The sequence below is a fragment of the Moschus berezovskii genome, chromosome 28, assembly GCF_049115385.1.
Source record: "Moschus berezovskii isolate FMDL1 chromosome 28, NW_MosBer_1.0, whole genome shotgun sequence".
Taxonomy (NCBI): domain Eukaryota; kingdom Metazoa; phylum Chordata; class Mammalia; order Artiodactyla; family Moschidae; genus Moschus; species Moschus berezovskii.
The window spans coordinates 5,598,138-5,624,836 of record NC_142487.1 but is presented as its reverse complement, the minus strand read 5'-3'; the positions used below and the strand labels follow the sequence as shown (position 1 = coordinate 5,624,836).

Sequence of the window (26,699 nt, the reverse complement as noted above, 5' to 3'; positions counted from 1 at the left end):
CTTCATTGTTGAAGAACATGTTTAGTTTTTAAAGTGATACAAGTAGAAGGTATTTTCTGAAATCCTTTATTTGTTTTCAGGTAAGAAAACATATGATGTAATTGTGATAGATCCACCATGGCAGAACAAATCGGTTAAAAGAAGTAACAGGTAAGTGTATCTGTTACATATGCTTTCTGAAAGCTACTGTTGTTTGTACATTATAGTTACATAAACTGAAAGTGTTACTTTATGGTACAAAGTATCTGAAAAACTAAAATACTTTAGTTTTCAAATTTTAATTCCATTAAGTGGGTAGGTTAAGTAGGTAATTCTCTTTAACTAGAACTATATATAGGTATTGGAGAAAGAAATGGCAGCCCACTCCAGTACTCTTGCCTAGAGAATCTTGTGGACAGAGGAGTCTGGTGGGCTGCTGTCCATGGGGTCTCACAGAGTCGGACACAACTGAAGCGACTTAGCATGCATGCATGCATTGGAGGAGGAAATGGCAACCCACTCTAGTATTCTTGCCTGGAGAATCCCAGGGACAGAGGAGCCTGGTGGGCTGCCGTCTCTGGGGTCACACAGAGTCGGACACGACTGAAGCGACTTAGCAGCAGTAGCAGCATATATAGGTATAAGAATGTTAAAAGTAATATATTTATTAAAGATGAAGGTTGCTGACTGAATTAGTTCAGAAATGTTTCTGTAACACCAAAAGACAACATTTTTGCCTTCTTTGGGACTTCCCTGGTGGCTCAGATGGTAAAGCGTCTGCCTGCAATGCGGGAGACTTGGGTTCAATCCTTAGGTCAGGAAGATCCCCTGGAGAAGGAAATGGCAACCCACTCCAGTACTTTTGCCTGGAAAATTCCATGGATGGAGGACCCTGGTAGGTTACAGTCCATGGGGTTGCAGAGTTGGACATGACTGAGCAACTTCACCTTTCACTTTGCCTTCTTTGATATCAAATTCTAAAGTTTTGAAATATGTGCCAAAATATAGTATTCCTTAGTAATGTGCTATGAATGAAATAGACATTGTCTAATTCATTCTGAAATTTGTTTTAATTTATGCCACTGTTCAGTTTATGTAACCTTTTAGAGTGATAAATTCAGTTAGTAAATAAGACAAAGTTATATAGCTTTTCAAAAAACTAAAATTTCCCCTCTAGTTCCAGTGAATATCTTCAGTTACATTTCGTCTCACTTTGCACTTAGCAGCAGCAGCAGCAGACTGAACAATTTCTGTTACCATGACTAAAACTTCATATGAAATTTCTTCTTCTCCACAGTTATCTTCAGTTTCCTTATGTTTTTTGTTTATGAGCTGTACCAATAATTGGATTTTTTTCTCTTAAAAGTTGCAAGGATCATACAAGAATTCATCTATCTAGTCTCTATATGTGTGTATTTGTGTGTGTGTGTAGATATCTGTATATATATATATATATATATATATATATATAATTTTTTTCTGAATAGTTTGAGAATAAGTTATTTAGGAGAAAGAGTAAATTACTCTGAAATATTTATTCTGTATTTCTTGAAAACAAAGATATTTTCTTATATAATCATAGTGCAGGAATCAAAATAGGTAATTAATTTTTCTTTTCAATTTTCTAGTTTTCTTTTATTAATAAGAATCATACAGGGAGATACTGTGATATATGCATTGTTTCCAGTTTTACCATCTGTGATAGGCGAAATAGTGTTCTTTCCCTCCCCACCCCCTACCCCTGTTCCACACTCCCTTCCATGTCCTTATCTTAATCCCTGAAATTTATGAGTATGTTAGGATACATGGCAAAGCGAAATTAAAATTCCAAATAGAATTAAGGCTGCCAAGGAAAGGAGATTACTATGCATTATGTGGGTAGGCCAGTCCATAGCATATCACAGGAGCAGCGGCTGCACTTTGCTGGACTGGCCGTGAGGAGATACCCCACGTCCAAGGTCAGAGAATCCCCAGTAAGACGGTAGGTGCTGGAGTGGCTGTGAGGAGATACCCCACGTCCAAGGTCAGAGAATCCCCAGTAAGACGGTAGGTGCTGGAGTGGCTGTGAGGAGATACCCCACGTCCAAGGGCAAAGGAGAAGTCTCAGCAAGATGGTAGGAGGGGTGAATTCGCGTGTAGAATCGAACCCCATTCTCGCCAGAGACCCTCAGAGGGCATAAACAAACCTTGTGCATACCAGGACCCAGGGACCCCACAGACACTGAGACAGAACTGTGTTTGAGCGTCTCCGTGGAGGTATGGGTCAGCAGTGGCCTGCCACAGGGACAGGGGCTCTGGGTGCAGCAGACTTGGGTATGGCATAAGCCCTCTTGGAGGAGGTCGCCATTAACCCTACCATAGAGCCACCAGAACTTAGAAAGGACTGGGAAATAGACTCTTGGAGAGCACAGACAGAACCCAGGAGAAAGGGGCAGTGACCCACAGGAGACTGACCCAGACTCGCTTGTGAGTGTCCAGGAGTCTCCAGCGGAGGCGGGGTCGGTGGTGGCCTGCTGCAGGGTTGGGGGCACTGAGACCTTTTGAAGGAGGTCGCCGTTCTCTTCGTTACCTCCACCATAGTTTGGCCCCAGGTGAATAGCAGGGGTATCTCCTCTCAGCTGCTCGCTGCTTCAGCACCGCGCATTCAGGTATGACCTAAATCACATCCCTTATGATTATACAGTGGAAGTGAGAAACAGATTTAAGGGACTAGATCTGATAGACAGAGTGCCTGATGAACTCTGGACGGAGGTTTGTGACATTGTACAGGAGACAGGGACCAAGACCATCCCCATGGAAAAGAAATGCAACAAAGCAAAATGGCTGTCTGAGGAGGCCTTACAAGTAGCTGTGAAAAGAAGAGACGCAAAAAGCAAAGGTGGAAAGGAAAGATAGAAGCATCTGAATGCAGAGTTTCAAAGAATAGCAAGGAGAGATAAGAAAGCCTTCCTCAGTGATCAGTGCAAAGAAATAGAGGAAACTAATAGAATGGGAAAGACTAGAGATCTCGTCAAGAAAATTAGAAATACCAAGGGAACACGTCATACAAAGATGGGCTCAAAAAAGGATAGAAATGGTATGGACCTAACAGAAGCAGAAGATATTAAGAAGAGGTGGCGAGAATACACAGAAGAACTGTACCAAAAAGATCTTCACGATACAAATAATCATGATGGTGTGATCACTCACCTAGCCATCCTGGAATGTGAAGTCAAGTGGGCCTTAGGAAGCATCACTGGGAACAAAGCTAGTGGAGGTGATGGAATTCCAGTTGAGCTATTTCAAATCCTAAAAGATGATGCTATGAAAGTGCTACACTCAATATTCCAGCATATTTGGAAAACAGCCATGGCCACAGGACTGGAAGAGGTCAGTTTTCATTCCAATCCCTAAGAAAGGCAGTGCCAAACAATGCTCAAACTACCGCACAATTGCACTCATCTCACACGCTAGCAAAGTAATCCTCAAAATTCTCCAAGCCAGGCTTCAGCAATACATGAACTGTGAACTTCCAGATGTTCAAGCTGATTTTAGAAAAGGCAGAGGAACCAGAGATCAAATAGCCACCATCTGCTGGATCATCAAAAAAGCAAGAGTTCCAGAAAAACATCTGTTTCTGCTTTATTGATTATGCCAAAGCCTTTGTGTGGATCACAGTAAACTGTGGAAAATTCTGAAAGAGATGGGAATACCAGACCACCTGACCTGCCTCTTGAGAAATCTGTATGCAGCTCAGGAAGCAACAGTTAGAACTAGACATGGAACAACAGACTGGTTCCAAATAGAGAAAGGAGTACAACAAGGCTGTATATTGTCACCCTGCTTATTTAACGTATATGCAGAGTACATCATGAGAAATGCTGGGCTGGATGAAGCACAAGCTGGAATCAAGATTGCCGGGAGAAATATCAATAACCTCAGATATGCAGATGACACCACCCTTATGGCAGAAAGTGAAGAAGCACTAAAGAGCCTCTTGATGAAAGTGAAAGAGGAGAGTGAAAAAGTTGGCTTAAATCTCAACATTCAGAAAACTAAGATCATGGCATCCAGTCCCATCACTTCATGGGAAATAGATGGGGAAACAGTGGAAACAGTGGCTGACTTTATTTTTTTGGCCTCCAAAATCACTACAGATGGTGACTGCAGCCATGAAATTGGAAGATGCTTACGCCTTGGAAGGAAAGTTATGACCAGCCTAGACAGCATATTAAAAAGCAGAGACATTACTTTGCCAGCAAAGGTCCATCTAGTCAAGGCTATGATTTTTCCAGCAGTCATGTATGGATGTGAGAGTTGGACTGTGAAGAAAGCTGAGCAGCAAAGAATTGATGAGTTTGGGCTGTGGTGTTGGAGAAGACTGTTGAGAATCCTTTGGACTGCACGGAGATCCGACCAGTCCATCCTAAAGGAAATCAGTCCTGAATATTCATTGGAAGGACTGATGCTGAAGCTGAAACTCCAATACTTTGGCTACCTGATGCGAAGAGCTGAGTCATTTGTAAAGACCCTGATGCTGGGAGGGATTGGGGGCAGGAGGAGAAGGGGACAACAGAGGATGAGATGGTTGGATGGCATCACCAACTCAATGGACATGAGTTTGAGTAAACTCTGGGAGTTGGGGATGGACAGGGAGGCCTGGTGTGTTGCAGTGCATGGGGTCACAGAGTCGGACATGATTGAGTGATTGAAGTGATACTATTGCCTAGAAAATCCCATGAATGGAGGAGCCTGGTATAGGCTGCAGTCCGTGGGGTCGCTAAGGGTCAGATACGACTGAGCGACTTCACTTTCACTTTTCACTTTCACACATTGGAGAAGGAAATGGCAACCCACTCCAGTGTTCTTGCCTGGAGAATCCCAGGGACGGGGGAGCCTGGTGGGCTTCCGTCTATGGGGTCACACAGAGTCGGACATGACTGAAGTGACTTAGCAGCAGCATTATCTGTAGATAGGAGACCTAACTGAGAGAATTTCTTTTTTCTTTTCTGTTATTTTTCTCTTCTCTTTCCTTTTTCCCTCTTCTCCACCCATCCTCCCCCCATCTTTTCTCCTTTTTCTTCCTTTAAAAGTGTATAGTATGTAGAAAAACAATAATGAAAAAGAAAATAAAAAGTGTATAGTATAAGCATATTTATAGGCTGATAGTAAGACAGGGGAGCCTGGTGGGCTGCCGTCTCTGGGGTCGCACAGAGTCGGACACGACTGAAGCGACTTAGCAGCAGCAGCAGCAGTAAGAAAGTACTAGAGAGGTTGAAAATATAGAACGAGGAGAGGACTTAGCATTACTGATAGACTAGAAGATGGGAATAGATGAACACAGCTGGAGGGATAAGCTTTAAACACATGAAACCATGCTGTTTCCTTTAAGAGAAAAGTAAGAGAAATAGATAAGTGAAGGTGTGTAATGAGGGTTATTATACACCCTCACCATACACCTGGCCGAGGGTTAGGTGGTTGAAGTAGCCTGAAGACCTTTATTTTGACTGATATTTGGCATATTTCATCCGCCAAGTGTGTGTTTGGGCAAAGGACTTAAGAAGAGTTAAGAGTGTGTAGTAGTTGACCAAGGGTAAGTAAAATAATTGATGAGAAGTTTTGAGAGCCTGAGAATGGATTGCCAATTTTCAGTTTAGCATTTTTCTCCATCTGATTTTTTTCTATATGAAGTTGAATAGAATTGAGTTGAAGTTGAATTGAATTTAAGATTGTAGGTTTGCAGGCATTGTAGAGTGAAGGAGTAAGGGGGTGGTGATCATAGTGCATACAATTGTGTTTATTTAGGGGAAGAATAGTTGAGCATGCACATTATTTAGATTGTCCTTTGACATCACCCAGGATATTGGCAAGATTTATGTTGGCTAGGCATAAAGATGTTAGAACTTCAGTCTTCATTGAGTATGGAGAGTGAGGACGTAATGGGTTCCATAAGAAGGCTGGAGGCTATATAGCATAATTCTCAAAGAGAAGGGAGTTTCACACAAAGGTATATGACTGACAGCCTGGAACTGGAGGGGAGCCAGGAGAATACCGACCTCTCCTCTCATGGTTGTGTATGTTGGGATTGGACGAATGACCACATTGGTTTGATGGGGTGTTATGGAACAAGTAGAGTTCTAACAAGAGAAACTAGACTATGTACTGCTGATGGCCAGGAGGTTCAGGGCTGTAGAATTTTTTTGTAATGAAAGCATGAGTGTTTCAGAGAGCCCAGTAGAATTGACTGAAGGATGAAAGAAGCAGGATGATAGATTGAGTGTTGGAAATGTGGTGGGATATTGAGACAGTTTCCAGAGTGATAATGGGGTCTCCGGGCTTCCCAGATTGCGCTAGTGGTAAAGAACCTGCCTTCCAATGCAGGAGATGTAAGAGACACGGGTTCGATCCCTGGGTTGGGTTGGGAAGATCCCCTGGAGGAGGGCATGGCAACCCACTCCAGTATTCTTGCCTGGAGATTTCCATGGACAGGGAAGCCTGGTGGGCTACAGTCCATGGGGTCCCAAAAGATTTGGACACGACTTAGCGAATTCACAAGCACATATGTAGTGTACAGATCATCACAAGATGATATTTGCTTAATTTTAAATGGTATAAAAGCATATAGAAAATATTAGTAAAATTACTGAAATGTAATACATTCAGAAGTGATAAAGAAATATGGCCTGATCATTTTGAGTTAGTAAAAATGAAAAGTGGTTATTTCCAACTTACCTGTAACAGTGTGTCCACTGGGTGTCACTGTGGCTTTGTATTTAGTTACACAAATAAATAATTGTGGGAGCTTTGTGTTTGTGGAATCAGTGTTATACAGGTTTTCTCCCTGCTTATTTTTCTCTTTTGCGGTGAATTTTGCTGATTTTTTTTTCTGTTTATTTTTAGATATAGTTATTTATCACCACTGCAGATAAAGCAGATACCTGTCCCTAAGCTGGCTGCTCCAAGCTGTCTTGTTGTTACGTGGGTGACAAACAGACAGAAGCACCTGCGTTTTGTCAAGGAAGAGCTTTACCCGTCTTGGTCTGTGGAGGTAGTTGCTGAATGGCACTGGGTAAAAGTAAGTTCCAAAGTTAACATATGTGTTAACCTTATTTGTTCATAAGGTGCAATGTACACGTCACATGAAGGTAGCGCCGACTTTTTAATGTTTAACATGGCCTCACTCTACTTCTTCAACATGGTCTAATTAAAACATTTACTTTGCTGCTAAATACCTTTGTCTTCTTATTCTCAAGGCTTTTTATGTGTTTGTTCTTTATCTTTTTGGAGTAGAACCCCAAACTCCTGGTCTTCGGAAATCACTCAGGTAGATATCAGGATGACATTTTAAAAGGCTCTGATGGTCTGTAGTTTAAGAGACAGTAAGCAAAACCCTTGGGGTTTGTCCATCTCTAAACATAGAAATTGTCTCACTGTTTGTCTTCTTTCTCTTTACTTATCCAAAACTTCAGCTGCCCTATGTGACTTCTTTTTCTTTGTTCTTTTCTTTGTCATTTCCGCCCCCTTATGTTGCTGGGGATGGAAGGGAAAATAGCAAAGAAACCTGGTGTGGAAGAGTTGGGAAAATGCTGGAAGCAAGGCCTTTTACACTGGGAATCTTAACTGTGTTCCTCAGTGCTTGTTTTTGAAAGAAATGATTCCAACTCCTTGATGAGTTGAAAGGTCTTTAATATTAATCTTTGCTTGGTTTCAAGAATACCAAAAAATATAGAAAAGTCATGTGTCGTTCAAAGTTCATTGGCTATTCTTTTAAAGGTACACTGTCTACTTAAATGAATTCCACAAAAGTCATCCTAAATTTAAAAAAGACAAACCAGGTTTTATGGACTGAATATTTAACATTTCTATTACTGGTCTATTCATTTTAGACACAGGAGAGGTCTATTTTTAATGTGCTTTGTAGTGTACTGGAGTATCTTCTGAAAGCTGTGTACATTGTTTATTTGCACCTATTTTATAACACTTGGCAAACAAGTGCTTATAATTGTTTGTTTGCTTTTACAGTTGTACTTTGGGCTTAGCTCTCTGGTTGATTTGCTATAGGATCATTATGGGCATATAAAACTCCATTCTACTCTGTTACGACAGCCCTTTCATAGTCAGAAACTAGGGCCAAAGTCAGGAAAAGGTTACCTTCTGAAATTAAAACCAGTAAAATGTTAATACATGAAAACTAAGACTGTTCATTTCTGGTAGTAATCAGTTCTAAGAGGTGGTATGATAGTTTAAAACAAAAATATGTTTTACTTGTTTATGAAATATGTAAAATATATAAAAATACGAAATACTTATTAGGTGTTTGCACATATTGTTACATCAGATGGAGTAATCTGCACTGAGTATAAAGGACATCCAAAGCATCAGAATTTTCCAGTGTTTACACAGCATTGTGTGGAATAGCTGCTGCTATTCGTAGGCCTTAGAGGTAATAAAAAGACTTTACTGGTTTGGTTTTTAGGTACCTTGGTATACGCTAAAGGATTCCATAGAGGATAGGTATGAATATTATGATAGTGAAAATATCTGCCTCCATGCTTAATTGACAAATTGAATATTGTTTTAAATTGTGTTTTTAGTTTGATTAGTTAGAGTGAGTCTCTGGGAGTCTGATCAATCACTCCAGGATGAAATGATGAGATTGAATTTCTGGATTTATAATGCCAAGAGGTTAGAACTTGCATTGTCTGTCTCATCAGTTCCTAAGCTACTTTCACTATTAATTTTAGCTCTTGACAGTATTTAATGACACTGTTTGCTATAAATAAAGGAAAATAATTTATTGTAATGTACTTAGTCACATTTCCAGTAATACAGGTAAATGTTATTTGAATGAACAAATGAATAAATGATGGCGTGGTTTCTAGTAACATGTTTTAATGAAAAAACCAAGAGTTTTATGTGCAGGATGATAGAAATTTAAAATAATTTTTTAGTCACGTGAAGCTGCCCTGCCCACTATGGTATGGTATGGTATGGTATGTGTCACTAACTATGTGTAGCTCTTCAGCACTTGAAAGGTGACTGGTCCACATTGAGATGAGGTAATAAATGTCACATGTAAGTCTTTTGGATTTAAAATACTTAATATGAAAGACTGCAACATACCTCAGTAATTTTTTGAATTGGCTACATACTAAAATGATAATATTTTAGATATGTTAGATTAAATTAAAAATAATTTAAAATTAAAATATAGTTAAAATGAATTTTGCCTCATTCTTCTTGCTTTTTTGAAATGTTGGTACTAGAAATTTTAAATTACATGGGAGGCTTCCATCTGTGGCCCACATTATATTTTTATTGCATAGCAGTAGCCTTGCGGTTTAATAATTCTTTGTCTTTGGTAGAAACTGTATACTGAAAGGGGAAAAAAAAAAAAACCAATCCTTTCCTGGATATTTACAGGTGTATGGGTTGTTTTTGTTTCTATCTCCTTTTTGTCAGATCACCAGTTCAGGAGAGTTTGTGTTCCCATTAGATTCTCCACACAAAAAGCCTTATGAAGGTCTTATACTGGGAAGACTTCGAGAAAAAGCTGCTTTACCATTAAGGTAGGGAAGGTGATTTTTCACAATTGTATGAATGTATTAATTTTCAGGCTTTCAAAAATTAACACGGTAATCATTGGTTTTTCTTAATTTTTACATTTTTGAAAATCTGGAGATGGCCCAAACAAGAAAAGTGAGAATGCTAATGACACATGAAATTGTATATCATCATTTGCTTTATCTAATGTGTAATAGTCATTATTGTAGAAGAGGAAACTACCTGAAATTTCTTAACACTTAAATTGTTGATTTCCATTATTATTTCTCTTCTTAAATTTATTATAAATGCAGATGCTGTTTGAAAGGTGAAAAGAAATGAAGACACTTGTGGCTTAAATGTAAAATTGTCCTTTAAAGTACAGTTACGTTGTTGTTCTGTCTCCGTAGGAGTGCAGATGTAAGAGACTTGCCCATTCCAGACCACAAGTTAATTGTCAGTGTGCCCTGTACGCTCCATTCACATAAGCCGCCTCTTGCCGGTATGTTTCTATAAATAGAATTGTTATGACTTCTATGAAATTGACAAAAGGATTGAATGTTGCATTTGAATGGTCCAGAAATTTGGAAATTCAATCAGATATGTGTTATTTTAATTAATATTCTAAAATCATATAGAAGAATTTGTGAAATAGAGACTAGATTTTTTATTTTTTTCTTTTTTTGCTCCAGAAACCTTTTATTGTTTGCATTTTGTCCCTGGCTTTGGGGAAAGGGCTCCAGGTGGTTAACCAGCTGCTGGTTAACCAGGGAGGGGCTCGGCCAGAGGCCCTGACATCAGGTGGGAGAGCCTGGCCTCCGAGGGGAACTGGGCTCGCTGGCCTCTTGTGCTGTGGGAGCATCAGCCTTTCCAGGAGGTACCAACCTGGCTGGCCTGCAGAGGTTGGTCAGGTGGTCACCACATCCAGGAGGTGGCGCTTCAGGAAGGCACAGAGATGGGGGATCTATGTGGACAGAACTCAGGGCGTGCAGATCCAGAGCGGCCTGGTTCAAGTCCTTCTCCAGGCCCATGGCCTCATCCAGTGCTTTGTCCCACTTGTCTGTGGGCGGCTCGGGCGTGTCAGGGAAGAGGAGGATTCTGCTGCTGCCACTGTGCTGGCTCTGCATCTTCAGAGGCTGCCAGGCCAGCGCATGGGAGGAGTGGGGTCGGGAGCCCTCCAGGGGCACATCGTGGCCTCGAGTCAAAGCCCACAGAGCGGTGGGTGTTGGAGACCTGCCCACCAGTGGCTGACCACCTCTTCTGGGTGGAATAATTCTCATAGGTCTGGGAGTGCATCATCATGGTTGGCAGTAAGGGCCTCACCGCAAAAATGGTGCTGAATGGTCTTGGAGGTTGTGACCTGAAAGAAGTCTAGAGGGTGGCTGGAAAAAGGGTCTGTTAGGTCCAAACTCTGTTGAAGAGGAGATGGAGCCGTGTGAACACCCAGGGGACTGTGTAGACTCGTCTTACCTTACCTCAGTCTTTCCTCTCCCACCATGTTTTAGGGTCCCCTGACTAATGGGGCTCTTATCCCATCACTGGCGCAACCGAGTGAAGACTGGTGGTACTTCTGAGGACTGTAGTTCCGGGGGGCTTTACTGTATTGTCAGGGCTCCACCCCTTGCTTGTTCTAAAGCCTAGAGCTTAGAAAGCAGTCAGAGAGATGCTTCCAATTCCCTTGATATATGGTAGACAGTCTCAGTTTTATGTTGAGCAGTGTTGCTTTTCTGAACCGTTGGAAAGGTAGTATCCTGCATTTCTTACTAGTCTTAATGCTTTAGTATGATGTTCATCATTTAATGAAGCTAAACAGCAAGGAATAGTGGAAAGTTTTGGCTTTTCAGATTGACCTAAAGGACCTTGAATCCTGGCTCTGCTACTTGAGCGAGTTACTCATAATTTTCCACCTCAGAGTCGTCATTTGAAGAGGGAATAATGATATTTAGTTTTCAGAGTTGTGAGGATTGGTTACATTTAAGAGTCTGTCACATATAGTAGAAGATCAGTAAATGCTAAGTTTTTCAACTGAAAGAATAAAATAGAAAGGAATATAAGTCCTTGAGAAATACTGAATTTGACATATAAAGTTTGTGAGCTAGGATACATAGGAAGGTGAATTCACATTCCCAAAAGGATGTTCATTGGTAGCACTCCAGATTTCTCGTATCTTAGATTGCCTGTGCAGAAGTCTTTGGTGTTAATTCACTTGAGAAATATTCAGATGTCTACCTGTTGATCCATTTTTGACCTAAAGGGAGTCTCAGTGAATAATTGCCTTTAAACTTTGGACTGTGATAGAGTCTTTGATGCCAATAAACATTTGACTTAAATGGAAAGTCCGTACTGTTCTTTGAGAAAAAAATTATGTTTGCTACCAGTTATACTCAGTGGAGGAAATCTTAGTTGTATTCTTCTCATTTGAATTTTCTGTATCATTTGGTGAGTATCAAAGTTTAATAGACGGTTTGTCTTTAGGGCTTATTTTTTTTACTTTTAAAAATCCAAAAGCCAGACCCAAAAAACCTTTCATTCCCAAATGATAGTTAAACTATTTCTCAATTCATTTTACATAGATTATGTTTAAAGGTGAGTCTTAAGATACATGGTTTTATAGAATAGTGATTAAAATTAGTGTTTTATTACTATTAATAAAAATTAGCACTACCTTTTGTAGTGTGTGTTTATGAAGTGCAGTTCTCCTGCATTCCCAGTAGAGAGCAGCACAAACACATTTTTAGGATTGAGACTGTTTAAAAAGAAAAGTTAGATGTTGGGGGGAAAATTTTTGCATGATTCAATATATGTAATCCTTATGTTTTGGTTAAGTACTGGTAGACAAGAAATATTTATAATACTTTATTTTTGAGTTCGTGTTTCTGTATAGCAAGTGTCTGTGTTTTGGATGTAGAGCTACATAAAGCCATCAGAAAGCAGCTTTCAGATTTCTGCCTATATTTTACTCTGATATTATAACCCTAGGATTTGGTGTAATACATGCTGTCTATGTAATGCTTAGAACTTTTACATGTAAATGTTCTTGAAGTGCTTTTTTCAAATTCACAGAATGAAATGTTCTCTCCTTAGCTTTGAAAAACACCAATGTGTGTTTTTTTTTAAAAAACAAGGTTTAGTTTGTTTCTTCTACTGCAAAATGTAAAAAACACCAAATTAGCAGCATTTTCCATTTCAAAATGATACATTTACTCCTTTTAAGCTTTGAAATTTCTTCCTGTACATTGAAACATGAGCCAACAATACCTATGGCTTTCCAGCCTTATGCAAATTTATAATCTTTTAAGTTTAAAGATTTATGGTAGGAATATAATGAAATAAAAGTATTTGAATCAAAATTTTGTTTTTCATATTTCTCCTTAGAGGAATTTCTGCTTCTTTTCACTGCTTTACTCACTAACAGTTTGTATCTGAAGAGTTAAATACAATTTGATGAGATTCTATGCACTGACACTTGAGTACTTTTCCCCAAGCCGCCTCTTGCTCCCAAGCAGAGGGGAATGAACTGGCTCTATATAAATTATTTCCTCTCCATTGGTTAGAGGTGTGTTTTACTAATGCCAGATGTTATGTAATTATTTATATATATGCCATATTTAAATTTATACATGTGAATTTACTTTAAAAAATTGAGATATAAATGCCATATAGCATCGTATTAGTTTCAGGTGAGTAATATAATGATTCAAGGTATATGTACATTTTCACTGATCACAATAAGTCTACATATAATTACAGTATTTTTTCCTGTGATGAGAACTTTTAAGATCTTGCATTTTCATTTAAATTGATATTTAAAGTTAGTAAGAATAAAACATTTCTATTATTTTTCCTCTGTTTCTTTTGCTTTGTTTTGAAATTAAACATGTAGTTAGCATTATAAAAACTTCACTCCTTGATTTTCTGTGTTTTGCAACTAAAATGGAAAAAAGTGATGCCAAAATGTGTTCCATTGATAAAGTGGAAGGTGATAAATGGGTTTAGGTTTTATGTATTTTTTTCACTTCAAATACCTGACCATCTTTTTCTGTTAGTTTGTGAAGTCTTAGAAAACATGGATATCTGTTTCTTTTAAGTCCTGTAGCACTTGTAATGGGTACTCAGAAATAGTAAACATTTTTGATTGGCTGATTCCAGTTTGGATTCCAGTTTAAAATGCCCAAGTAGAGTCATTAACATCTTTGTACTGAAGAATTGAACAAACAAGCAGAAACAAGAAAACAAAACCTTGCTTCAGTACAATGTTCAGTTCAGTTCAGTTCAGTCGCTCAGTCGTGTCCGACTCTCCGCGACCCCATGAATCACAGCACACCAGGCCTCCTTGTCCATCACCAACTCCCGGAGTTCACTCAAACTCATGTCCACAGAGTCGGTGATGCCATCCAGCCATCTAATTCTCGGTTGTCCCCTTCTCCTCCCGCCCCCAACCCTTCCCAGCATCAGAGTCTCTTCCAGTGAGTCAACTCGTCGCATGAGGTGGCCAAAGTATTGCAGTTTCAGTGAGTTGAGGCTGGTGAGGCATTGAATTCATGGGGCAAAACATGGAAAAGTGATATAAAAGTTTATTGTCCTTTAAGACTCTGGGGAAATGTTTCTCACTCAAGTTTAGTAGCATTTAGTTATATAGTTATGAAAGGACTAGCAGTCTCATGTCAGCATCTCTTTGAAGCTATCAAAGCCCAGATTTGAGTTTGTTTGAGTTGTAGGCAATGAATACTTTTGATTCTTTGATTTTTGATAGGATCAGTGCTTTCAGACAAACAATTATTTTGTTGTGAGAGCAACTAAAGAACATTATGAAATATAAAATTTTTCATATATTACCTTTTAAATCTAACCTCTGTAAAGTATTTCTAAGGAACCCTTATCATTCCTAAAGAGAGTTTGATGGATTTCTTTGAAGCTCAATCCTATAAAGCCATTAGGAGCTATATTTTGCCTGTTCGAATGACTTTTCATACTTGAATTGTTATTTTCATACTAAGTTCCTGTTGAAGAATAAATATATACCAAAAAATACATAGCCAACCAGCAACATGATCAGGGTTAAACCGATTTAAATATTTGTCATTCCAATGAGCATGTGCTTAAAAAAAAGCTTCTGTTAGTGTAGATTCTAGCTATTTAGCCAATGTATAGATGAGATGCCATTTTCCCAACAAAATACAATGTTCAGTAGTTATGAATATATTGAACAAGGAATATTTAACCGTGGAAATAATACAGTGAAATTTTAGGTAACGAAGTATCTGTAATTTGCAAGTGAAGGAGGGTTCTCAGTACTGCCAAGTTATAGCTGAGGAGGTAAGAGTTATTTTTTTAGGCATATGTTCTGAATATTTATCTGTGTTTCCAACTCTTAACACTAAAGTATGTTTTTTTGGAGACTTACATTGATATTTATCTTAGTTTGTAAAGTGGATTGTCTTTGCATTATTCCTATATACTTTTGTCCATGCATGGATTACATTTATTAAAAAATAAATTAAGCTAGTACTAGGGAGCTATGTCAGCATTATTGGAAAACTGAAAAGTCACCGGTGTGGGTGTTAAAATCTTCATTTCTCCTCTACAAATGAAAAGTGATAAATCAGGACTATTGAAAGTTCTGATGGTATTGTTCTCGATTTCAAGGGTGCTTATTTCAAATGACTTTCTAACTATAAATAGTGAAATCTATGATGAAATCCTTGAAACTAACTTGCTGTTTTTCTTTTTTAAGGAAACAACTCTGCTTTTTTCCTCTTAACTACTAAAGGACATTGATTCCTTCTTTAATAATAATTTGTTTTTCTTTTCTCTTTTTTGTACAGAGGTTCTAAAAGACTATATCAAGCCAGAGGGAGAATGTTTGGAATTGTTTGCTCGAAATTTACAGCCAGGTTGGACTAGTTGGGGCAATGAAGTTCTCAAATTTCAACACATGGATTATTTTGTTGCTCTGAAGTCTAAAAGCTGACTAGGCTCCTAAAATTGTGTTTTTCTTCAGTTTTCCCTCACTCCTTCTCCTTTCATTCTGATTGATTATGCTTAGGGATGTAAACAGAACTTCGTTTTTCAGCAAAGTGACTAAAAGTGACTGACCGTCATATAATTTCAAGATGAATTTTACTTCAGGTGCACTAGTATTCCGCATTATTCTGGACTCTCTACAAATAAAAGAGGTAAGCAGTTTGAAAGAAGGCAAGACTTTGTTATTGAAAAAGTTCAGAGAGCATGCATTATGGACCTGAAGTCATAATTCTGCATATGGATGTGTTTTGTTTAGCCCACATGGTGTTGTAAAAAAAATTTTGAACCATCAGAGAATTTCAGGAAATCAGGAAATTTCACATACTAGGTCTTTAATTATCAGAAACTCTGGCTATGCAATAGTCTGTACTTTTTCCTGACATCAGTCTGTGGGACCCAGTGATGCCAACTCATTTGGGAAGGGCCATGTACTCTCCAGTTTACTTCAGTAACCTTGCCCCATGCCAATCAGTTATATGTTCTACTTGACTCCTGTACAACCTGAATTTAGAACTTCTTGTTTAGTGTTACATTCTGAAAAACATTCAAAGACCTGTCAAGTACCATATCATTGTACTGAGTTCATGAGACTTTTTTTGGAGGGTTTTAAATTGCATTCACAGTCACTTTTCAAGTACTTTTTAGTTTTGCTTGTTCCTCTAGAAGGAAAAAAAAGTTATTTCAATGTTAGAAAGTAAACATTGCTTGGGCTTAATTGATATTTATAGACTATTCCATCTGAAAGCAGCAGAATATGCATTCTTCTCTAGTGCACTTGGAACACTTTGTAGGATGGATCACATGCTGGGTCTCAAAACAAACCTCAGTAAACTTTAAAAAGTTGAAATCACATCAAACATATTTTCCAACCACAATACAATGAGATTGGAAATCAACTACAGGAAAAAGCTAGTAAAAACTCCAAAAACTGTGACATGCTGACAAAAGAGATGGAATATGACACAAACAGATAGAAAGACACCCTTCTTGGATTGGAAAAATCAATATTGTCTAAATTACTATACTACCCAAGGCAATGTACAGATTCAGTGCAATCCCTAACAGATTACCAAGAGAATTTTTTACAGAGCTAGAACAAAAATTTTAAAATTTGTATGGAAACATGAAAAACTCAGGATATGCAAAGCAATTCTGACAAAGAAAAATGGAGTTGGAGGAATCAGGCTCCCTGACTTTAAAATATACTACAAAGCTACAGTAATCAAAGCAGTATTGTACTGGAACAGAAACAGAAATATAGATCAATGGAACAAGATAGAATGCCTAGATATAAACCCATGCACCTATGGTTAGTTAATCTACAATAAAGGAGGCAAGAATATACAATGGAGAAAAGACAGTGTCTTCAGTAAGTGACACTGGGAACATAGCTGTAAATTAAAGAATGAAGTTAGAATATTCTCTAACACTGTACACAAAGGTAAACTCAAAATGGATTAAAGGCCTAAATGTAAGACCAGATACTATAAACTCTTATAGGAAAACATAGGCAGAACAGTCTTGGACATAAATTGCAGCAATATCTGTTTGGATCTACCTCATAGACCAATGAAAATAAAAGATACAGAAATGGGACCCAATTAAGCTTAAAAGCTTTTGCACAGTAAAGGCAACCATAAGCAAAGTGAAAAGACAACTCACAGAATGGAAGAATATATTAATATTTGCAAATGAAGTGTCCAACAAAGATTAATCTCCAAAATAATACAAATAGCTCTTGCAGCTCAATATCAAAAAACCAAAAATAACCCAGTCAAAAAAAAAAGGGGCAGATGTAAATAGGCATTTCTCTAAAAAACACATACAGATGGCCAAAAAAAAACATGTAAAGATGCTCAGCATTGCTAATTTTTAGAGAAATGAGGTATCACCTCGCACTGGTCAGAATGACCATCATCAGAAGTCTACAATCAATAGAACAGGGTATGGGGAAAAGGGAACCCTCCTGCAGTGTTGGGAATGTAAATTGGTGCAACCACTATGGAGAATAGTATGGACATTCCTTAAAAAACCAAAATCTACCATCTGATCCAGCAATCCCACTCCTGGGCTCATATCCAGAGAAAACCATAGTTTGAAAAGATACGTGCACCCCTGTGTTCATTGTGGCACTATTCACAGCAGTCAAGACATGGAAGCAGCCTAAATGTCCCTCGACAGAGGAATGGATAAAGAAGATGTGATACACGTACAGTGGACTGTTAGCCATAAAAAAGAAATAATACCATCTGTAGCAATGTGGATGGAACTAGAGATTATCATACTAAGTGAAATAAGTCAGAGAAAGACAAATAGCGTAGGATACCACTTACGTGAAATCTAAAATGTTGGTACAAATGAATTTATTTACAAAACAGAAGCAGACTTATAGTCTTTGAAAACAAATATATAGTTAGCAAAGGAGAAGGGCTAAGGGGGGGAGGAATAAATTAGGAGTTTGGGATTAACAGATACACAAAATAGATAATCAACAAGGACCTACTGTATAGTACAGGGAACTATACTCAGTGTTCTATGATAACCTATATGGGAAGAGAATCTGAAAAAGAATGGGTGTATATATGAGTATGACTGAATCACTTTGCTGCACACCTGAAACTAACAACATTGTAAATCAACTATACCCCAATATAAAATTTAAATTAGAAAATAAAAGTAAAAAAACAAAGTAACCACTGCTTATGATTGTGAAAAATTTTTTATATATTATTTCCAGATTTTCTACAAATATTTGTTTACTAAGTAAAATATTTTTACTGGAATGATTCTTTGAAAAGCATCCTGACTTATTATGTGTAAGCTTCAAAATTTTTTTTGAGGTATATTTTTTCACAGAGTAACATTCTGCAGTTTTCAGTGTAGAATTCAGTGAGTTTTGAAGATGTATATATAGGTGTCTGTCTACAACCATAAACATTATATAGAACATTTCTTTCATCCCCTGAAATTCATGTGTCCATTGCAGTCAGTCATATCTTCCCACCTTTGCCATTGGCAAATAGTGATTTGTTTTGTATCATTAGTTTTGCATTTTTTAGAATTTCATACAGATGAAAACATAGACTATGTAATCTATTGTGTTTGGCCTTTTAGCATTTTGAGAAAAGTGTTTATACTATTTACAGATTTTCTACAAATGTTTATCTACTAAGCAAAATGTTAGATTGAAATGACTGTTTGTCAGGATTGCCAATTTATTTGCTGATTTTGCCAAATAAAAAAGCTGTTTTTGAAGTTTGTTCATTCTTTGAGTATGTGAGTTTCAGAGGCTTATCTTTGAGTCTTACTATAGTTGCTGCCTTTGTTCTGACCTTGTAGACTCTATCTGCCTTGTTCTGTTCTAGTCAAGATTCTGGACTCAAACTCACTCTCACCAGAAAACCCTAGGCCCCCAAATCTTACCTTTTCAGGCTTGGAACTCTAGAGACCTAGCTTCAGTGATTTTTATGTATTCAGCTTCAGGGAGACAGTGGATTTTTTACTGACTGTGATTCAGAGGAGGATTATAATCACCTTAAAGGGCTTTCCCTTCCTTGAAATGCTGCTTAATTCACCTCATTTGACTCATCATGTCCCATTGGGTTACCACATGCTGGGATGCACCACAACACTATTGGCATAGTTTTCTGGTTGTCAGAGTTCTTTTACTTCAGTTACGTCACTTTATCCTCAAAGCAGTCTTATGAAGTTGAAGTTATAGTGAGGGAACAGGTTCACAGAGGTGAGCTGACATGGTTAATAAGTGATAACCAAGACGTGAATTCTATTCTGTTTCCTCAGTTAGGACACTTCATGTTGTACCATGTTTGCTAATGAACTTGAGGTCTTAATAGTAAGCACATCAGCTACTAATCAGAGGATCCACTGTGTGGCCTGAAGCAAATTTAGAGTGGCTCATAGGTAGTCATCCAGAATAACTTTCTCAATATATGATGCCATCAGTCTTGGATTATGAACACAATATTTTTTTGTTAGGGATTTTAGTGACATTAGTTGGACTGACAGCCTGTGTGCGACCCAAGAGTCAGATGGGCTGCTAAACCCTTTGACATAGGCTGTTAGAACATTTACCATGCAATTGTATTTCCTCAATCAGAATAGCGATTTTTTAAATTCACATTTTTAAGGAAGCCCTTCTGCAAGAGGTAGACTTGTACTGGAAGGTGGCGGTTCAGCTTGTTAGATTAAGTAACAGAAGTACAGGTGCAAATAATTTGATGCACCATGGTTATCTGCCATCAGTGCTCAGTTGTGTAGACCAACCCCAAACTCCATAAAGAATCTTAATCAAATTCATGACTCTATTGATCAGTCTGCTCCAGCTTGAAAGCAAGTCAGAATACCAGAATACCATGATAATTTTATGGAGTATTTTCTTCTAAATATTCCTAGGAGTCAACCTAGATTTTCTACAGCTTCTTGTGAACTTGAGTGAAAATTATTGGACTTTTTTGGTATCAGTGCAAATAGTTGGGGCTGTATAAAAATGAATTGATCTCTAGGAGTGGAGAGCATGAGGAAAACTTTTTTCCAAGTACTTTTGCTGATTAAATTTTGGCCTGGTCATCAGATAACTGTGACACAGCAATGAGGTAGCTTTGGATGACAGCTAAGGTGAATGAATGGTCGGTCGTTGTAGCACTGAGGCCAGGCCACAGCTGTGAAAGCGAGTCCTAACCACTAGACCGCCAGGGAACTCCCTGGAAGAATCCATTTTCAAGTTCATTCAGATTGATAGCAGAATTTAGTTGTTTCCTTGCAGGCCATTGGCTAGGAGTCAGCTCAACTTCTAGAGGCTGTTCTCTGGTCCTTGCACATGGCTCCCTCCATCTTCACGGTCACAGTAGCGCATTGAGTGCTTCTTACCCTTTGATTCTCTGACTTTGCCTTGTGTTGCCATCTAGAGAAAAGTCTGTTTTTAAAGTGCTTTTGTGATTAGATTGGTTAATCACCTGGTTAATCTCCCTTTTTTCATACAATGAAATATAGTCATGGGCGTGATAATTCATCATGTCACAGGTCCCTACCAAACTCAAGGGGGAGATGGTTATACAAGCAAGAAGGTCACTGGGAGTCATTCTTAAGATTTTGCCTAACAACCCGACCCTTGACCCCCAACAATCCGTGTCTGTCCCACAAGTGAAATACATTTACCCTATCCTCAGGTTCGAAATGGAGTCATTCCATTACAGCATCAGTTCAAGTCCAGAGTCTTATAAATTTTACCAGCTTAAAAGTCCCATATCTCATCATCTAAATAAGATTAGAACAGGCTCCGGTGTAATCCATTAAGTACAGCACCTGGGCAAAGTTCTCCATCTGTGGACCTGTGGAACTAAAGAAAATGTGACCTGCCTCAAACACTTCCACAGTAGTTGAATGGGCTTGGCGTAAGAGTTACAGCTTTTCCAGTTAAAAAATAGGGGAGAATGGAAAACAAATAGCATTTTTACTTGTCTACTTGTCCAAAGCAGTTTAAAAATCCAGCCAGGTAAACTCCAGGCAGAGTTCCTTGATTAGAGCTTCAAGGCTGGGCAGTAATGGGTGGTTTTCAGCTCTGCATTTTGGGTTCTTGGCCCCATCCTCTGAGCTCTGATTCTGGTGTCTGCTTTTGTTTCCTTCTTTTGAGTCATTCTTTTTTAGAAACATTGAAGTATAGTTGATGTACAGTAATTTACTGGTGTACAACATGGTGATTCACAGTTGATAAAATGCTATACCACATTTATTGGCTTCCCAGGTGGCGCTAATAAAGAACCCTCTTGCCAGTGCAGGAGATGTAAGAGACGCAGGTTCAATCCCTGGGTGGGGAAGATCCCCTGGAGGAGGGCGTGGCAACCCACTCCAGTATTATTTTTTTTAATTAATTTAATTGGAGGCTAATTACTTTATAATATCTTAGTGGTTTTTGCCACACATTGACATGAATCAGCCATGGGTGTACATGTGTTCACCATCCTGTTAAAAAATAGGGGATAAAAAAAATTAAAATAGGTTAAAAAATAGGTTTAATAAATAGGTTCCCCATCCACCTCCTCCCAGCTCCCTCCCCATCCCATCCCTCAGGGTCATCCCAGTGCACCAGCCCTGAGCACCCTGTCTCATGCATCAAGCCTGTACTGGTGATCTATTTCACATACGATTATATACATGTTTCAATGCTGTTCTCTCAAATCATCCCACCCTTGCCTTCTCCCACAGCGTCCAAAAGTCTGTTCTTTACTGTCTCTTTTGCTGTCTCGCATATAGGCTCATTGTTACCATCTTTCTAAACTCCATATATATGTGTTAATACACTGTATTGGTGTTTTTCTTTCTGACTTACTTCACTGTGTATAATAGACTCCAGTTTCATCCACCTCATTAGAACTGATTCAAATGCATTCTTTTTAATAGCTGAGTAATATTCCATTGTGTATATGTACCATAGCTTTCTTATCCATGCATCTGCTGATAGACATCTAGATTGCTTCCATGTCTTGGCTATTGTAAACAGTGCTGCGATGAACATTGGGGTACAGGTGTCTCAATTCTGGTTTTCTCAGTGTGTGCCAGCAGTGAGATTGCTGGGTCATATGGCAGTTCTGTTTCCAGTGTTTTAAGGAATCTCCATACTGTTCTCTATAGTGGCTGTACTAGTTCGCATTCCCACCAGCTGTAAGAGAAAGGCTCCCCTTTCTCCACATCCTCTCCAGCATTGTTTGTAGACTTTTTGATAGCAGCCATTCTGACCGGTGTGAGATGGTACCTCATTGTGGTATTGATTTACATTTCTCTGATAATGCCACTCCAATATTCTTACAGAGGAGCCTGGTGGGCTATAGTCCATAGTGTCGCGAAGAATTACCAAGGCAACTTCGCATGCACATGTCATATTTATAGTTATTACAAAATACTGGCTATATCCCCCATGTTGTAAAATAGATCCTTGTAGCTTACTTTATACCTAATAGTTTGAGTTCTCCTTTTCTATGAAAGGTAGCATGTATTTACAGTTGAATTATTTTATCGGCCTGCTTCCTGTCTGTAGAATTTGGGAGATTTGACATCCTTTTCTTTTTTCATTTTATACTCTCTCCTGTTCAGTCCGCGTTAGTGTTGTGTCTGCTAATGTAAAATTCCCAAGAACCAATGGATCTTGTTTGAAATTCCCATTCACTCCCATCAGACAAGACCCAAATCCACAAACAATAGAAAAATGAACATAAATATATATATATATCTCATTTACACGTGGGATGCCCAGAGGAAAAAGAGTAACTCCTTTAGGTGGTTTAGAATTCCAGCTTATATAGCATCTTCAACAAACAATAATGAATTTGTGGAGAAATAACAGGACAAAGAAAAGCAGTTTCAGGCTTCCAGGGGTGGAGATAAAAGGCTAGTTAGTAAAGTTTGTTATGTATATTCTTCTGGTGCCTTCTCCAGGCTGATAGGGTCTAAAGTTGTCTCTGAGGACTAACCTTTGTCCTCCCAGATAAAGAGAAGGAACCCTGTTTTTAGGCAGATTGAGAGAGGACACAGAGATTTTCTTGTATCTACTTTTCAATTGTGCCATTTTCTTCCTATTGATTTCATCTTGGTAGCAATTATTCTCCAAATACTAATCTTTACGTTGTTTTTGTCCTAATTCAACTACTTAAAGTGGAGTTTTAGAGGTATTCAGGCCATTTGATAGGGAGAGATTTGTGTTCTCTTAGCTTTTCACTTTCCTGCATTGGAGAAGGAAATGGCAACCCACTCCAGTGTTCTTGCCTGGAGAATCCCAGGGGTGGCGGAGCCTGGTGGGCTGCCATCTATGGGGTCACACAGAGTCGGACACGACTGAAGCGACTTAGCAGCAGCAAAAATGAAACTAAAACCAAAAGCTTAATAGACATAGCAGATATGGGCAGATCCAAATAAATCTTGTGTTCCCAGGAGGCGCAGTGGTAAAGAATCTGCCTGTCCGTGCAGGAGACACTAGAGAAGTGGGTTTAATCCCTGGATCAGGAAGATCCCCTGGAGGAGGAAATGGCAACGTGCTCCAGTATTCTTGCCTGGGAAATCCCATGGACAGAGGAGCCAGGCCAGTTACAGTCCATGGGGTGGCAAAAGAGTCAGACAGGACTGAGCGACTGAGCACATACACACATACACACCTGCAGATAAATCTTGCATACAAATTAAAAAAAAATAGCCACTTACGTTTCCTCCTTCGTGAATGGTTTTTTATAATTAGGACAAATTCAGTACTGAGCTTCGTAAAAGAAAACATGATCGAACTGGTTAAATTGATAATGTAGAGGCTTACTCTTTACTCTGTGTGGGCTCATGGAACCATGCTTGATTGTCCCTCCCTTCTAGGGAAGAGTAATTTAGATGTTTAAAGAAGTCCTCAGGTGCATACAACTAGACTATGGGGTAGAACTTGACATAAAGAGGGAAGTTTCAGAGGGAAATAGAAGGAGGTTAAAAGTGCCTTTTCTGCACGATTTGCTGGGGAGCAAGCATCTATTTTGGATCTCTTCCTTTCCCTTTTCCTTCCCTTTCACTGCCCTTCTCTCCAGTGTGGCCCAGGGCGATGAGTGGAGGGTACAGTTCTATCCTTGGAAGAGGCTTTGCATCATTCGTGGTCCGTCCAAGCTCACCTAGGTAGGAGAGGTCTCAGGCTTAGGACCAGGAACATGCTCTTGTGGATCTCTGCTGAGGTTAGGCAGTCAATGGAGGAATCAAGGACTTGAGAGCGTCTGTCAACCTTTCCACTGGTGAAGACTAAGAAATACAATATTTTTGTTATTACATCACATTTTTATTTTAAATGTACTGATGGAAAAGATGGTTCATTGTCTCCAAGGGCACATTATTCTATAGCATGTTCAGCTCTGAAAGTTTTTAATTAGATAAGATGTATGTTTCCTTTCTTGACATTCTTAAAAGTTAGCAAGCGAAAGAGCAGAAAGAAAGGAAAATGAGAAAAAAAGCTTTGGTTTAAAAAAATGTCAAGCTTTTTGATTATTCTGTACATGATATGTCTCAAGGTTGTTCTATTCTATCAAATACAATGGGACAGCTGAGCCCATATGATTTCCTCTTTCCTCTCGACTATTCCTTCTTTTGATCTTTAGCTCTTAGCATAGTGCTTTATTGCATGGTAGGAACTCAGTAAATGTATGCTGAATGTTGGATTGGAGATACTTGTGTTAAAGTTGAAGGTGAATGGAGAGGGGAGAGAGCTTGGACAGGGCGAGCTGAAATTTTACATGCCAAACACAATACATTACTGTGTCTCTAAAACTGTACAGTTTACAAAGGGCTGCTACATACAGGGTCTTATTTTTCCTCACAACAACCCTGTAGGATATTCCTGTATTCCTCTTTTATTTATGCATCCCAGAGAGGTTAAGTGTCTTGTCTTACCTGCAGGCAGAGTTAGGTCTCACACGCAGTTCTCCTTCCTCCCCAAATGGAAGAGAGAAAGTTTTCTAGAAGCAGGGGATTAGCAGGGGATTCAGAGCTGCAGAAATTTTAAAGAAGATATAATTTTGCCATAATCTTCATGGTTTTGCTGAGAAAAATCCATTTCAGTGGAGCAGAAAGACTGGACAAGTTAAGGGTGGGAGGAGGAATGTAAGTGGACGCCCTTACCTTCTTCAAGGGGAAAATCCTTTCTAAGTAAAATTTAATAACTGAAGAAAGTCAATGATTTGAATAACTCCACAAGATCTCCTGTAATATTAGCCCAATTGTAAATGTATAGTTTATGAATGATTTCAAGTTGCTAAAGTAAAAAAAAAAAAAACTTACAAAGTAAGAGAGTATTAGTCAATTTGCTTTGCACTTAGCAGCAATTATTTTCTGAAATATTTAAGGGCTACCAACTGTACCCTGTTTCTTTAAGCATTCATAAATATTTGCTAAAAGACATATATTTGTAAGGCTTGTTACTATGCAAAATATCCTTTAGGATTTTACTGTATTTCTTATGTCATCATTCAGGTTTTTCATGTCATTTTTTTTCAGTGTTCCAGAGTTGATTGCTGAAATATCTGTGGAACTTGATATTTTAGAAAACTCTCTTCTATACATGTCAAGACATTTCTGTGTAAAATTATACAAAGGCTGCTGTCTGGTAGTCATGTGTCCACTACCGCCCCCTGTCTAAATAGAGTAGAGCATGCATTCACCTGACAGAAGCAAAGTGTCCGTAGGGACGAAATGAATATATGGAGCTTGTCCCCAAAGCAGTGAAACCTAGAAGGCATCATGTGTTCATATACTTTATTTTTATAATATTCTTAGCATCCTATGTGCAATTTCTATTGTTTGCTTTAAGTTTGCTTTAAGTCCTTAATCTATGAACTAATACTTTTGCTCATACCCAAGAAAAAGGGCCCAAAAAGTGACGCGAGAATATTTTAGACATTTTTCTCGAGTTTTTGGTACATCTTGAAAAAGTGGGAGATAGATGATAGAGTGTTTGGCCCTTGGGTCAACAATGTAATTCATTTACTAGCTCAAATATTTATTGTATACCTACCTATCAGGAACTGTGCTGGGGAGATAGTGTGGAAAAAGACAGACACTGTCCTTGGCCTCCTGGGCTTACAGTTTATAATCACCAAAGTGATTGAAACATTGTGTAAAGATGAAAGTAGAGCAGGAGTCCTGTGAGTTTGTGGGTGAGGACAGAGCATTGCCTTGATGTCCCTTACTCTGCTTCCTTAAAAGGTCATCAGAATGCTGGTCCCTTCCCTTGTGATATGGGCCTCACTCTCACTTGGCAACTCAGTCCACTAGCAGCTATAATTTGCTAAACCATAAAAGTTTTTTCTTTCTTTTTAAACTGATGTTCAATTCAGAGCACAGAACAGATCAGTCCTCTATACGTTAGAGATTTCTGCAGGCACTGCAGTTAACAAAGGCGACACACAATAATCCATTCTGTCCCAGTGCTGTAACCTGTGATGGCTAGTTAATCTCACTCTGCCTCCAAGCCCTGGCATCTTCCATGTCCCTGAAATGTCAGTCCCTTTCCAGTGTGGCTATTCCAGCCTGGCTCTGTGTTGCAACCTTTTCCTCTCAAACTGTCCCCTTCACTGCCCTCTTTGCCAGCTTTTCTACCTGCTATTTGGACCTCCTATGTGCTGAAATCATCAAGATTAACAGGGCTG

General features: G+C 38.7%; 1 protein-coding gene across 1 annotated transcript in view; it reads left to right on the top strand.

Moving 5' to 3' along the window:
• Positions 1–18,778, top strand: part of METTL4 (methyltransferase 4, N6-adenosine) — a 30,956-nt gene extending 12,178 nt beyond the window's left edge. The window contains exons 7-11 of the mRNA XM_088833410.1: positions 81–150; positions 6,859–7,033; positions 9,421–9,527; positions 9,912–10,003; positions 15,327–18,778. Of these exons, the coding sequence (XP_088689536.1) occupies positions 81–150; positions 6,859–7,033; positions 9,421–9,527; positions 9,912–10,003; positions 15,327–15,472 (590 nt within the window). The 3' untranslated portion in view covers positions 15,473–18,778. The remainder of the gene's footprint in view (positions 1–80; positions 151–6,858; positions 7,034–9,420; positions 9,528–9,911; positions 10,004–15,326) is intronic.
• Positions 18,779–26,699: the final 7,921 nt, after the last annotated feature.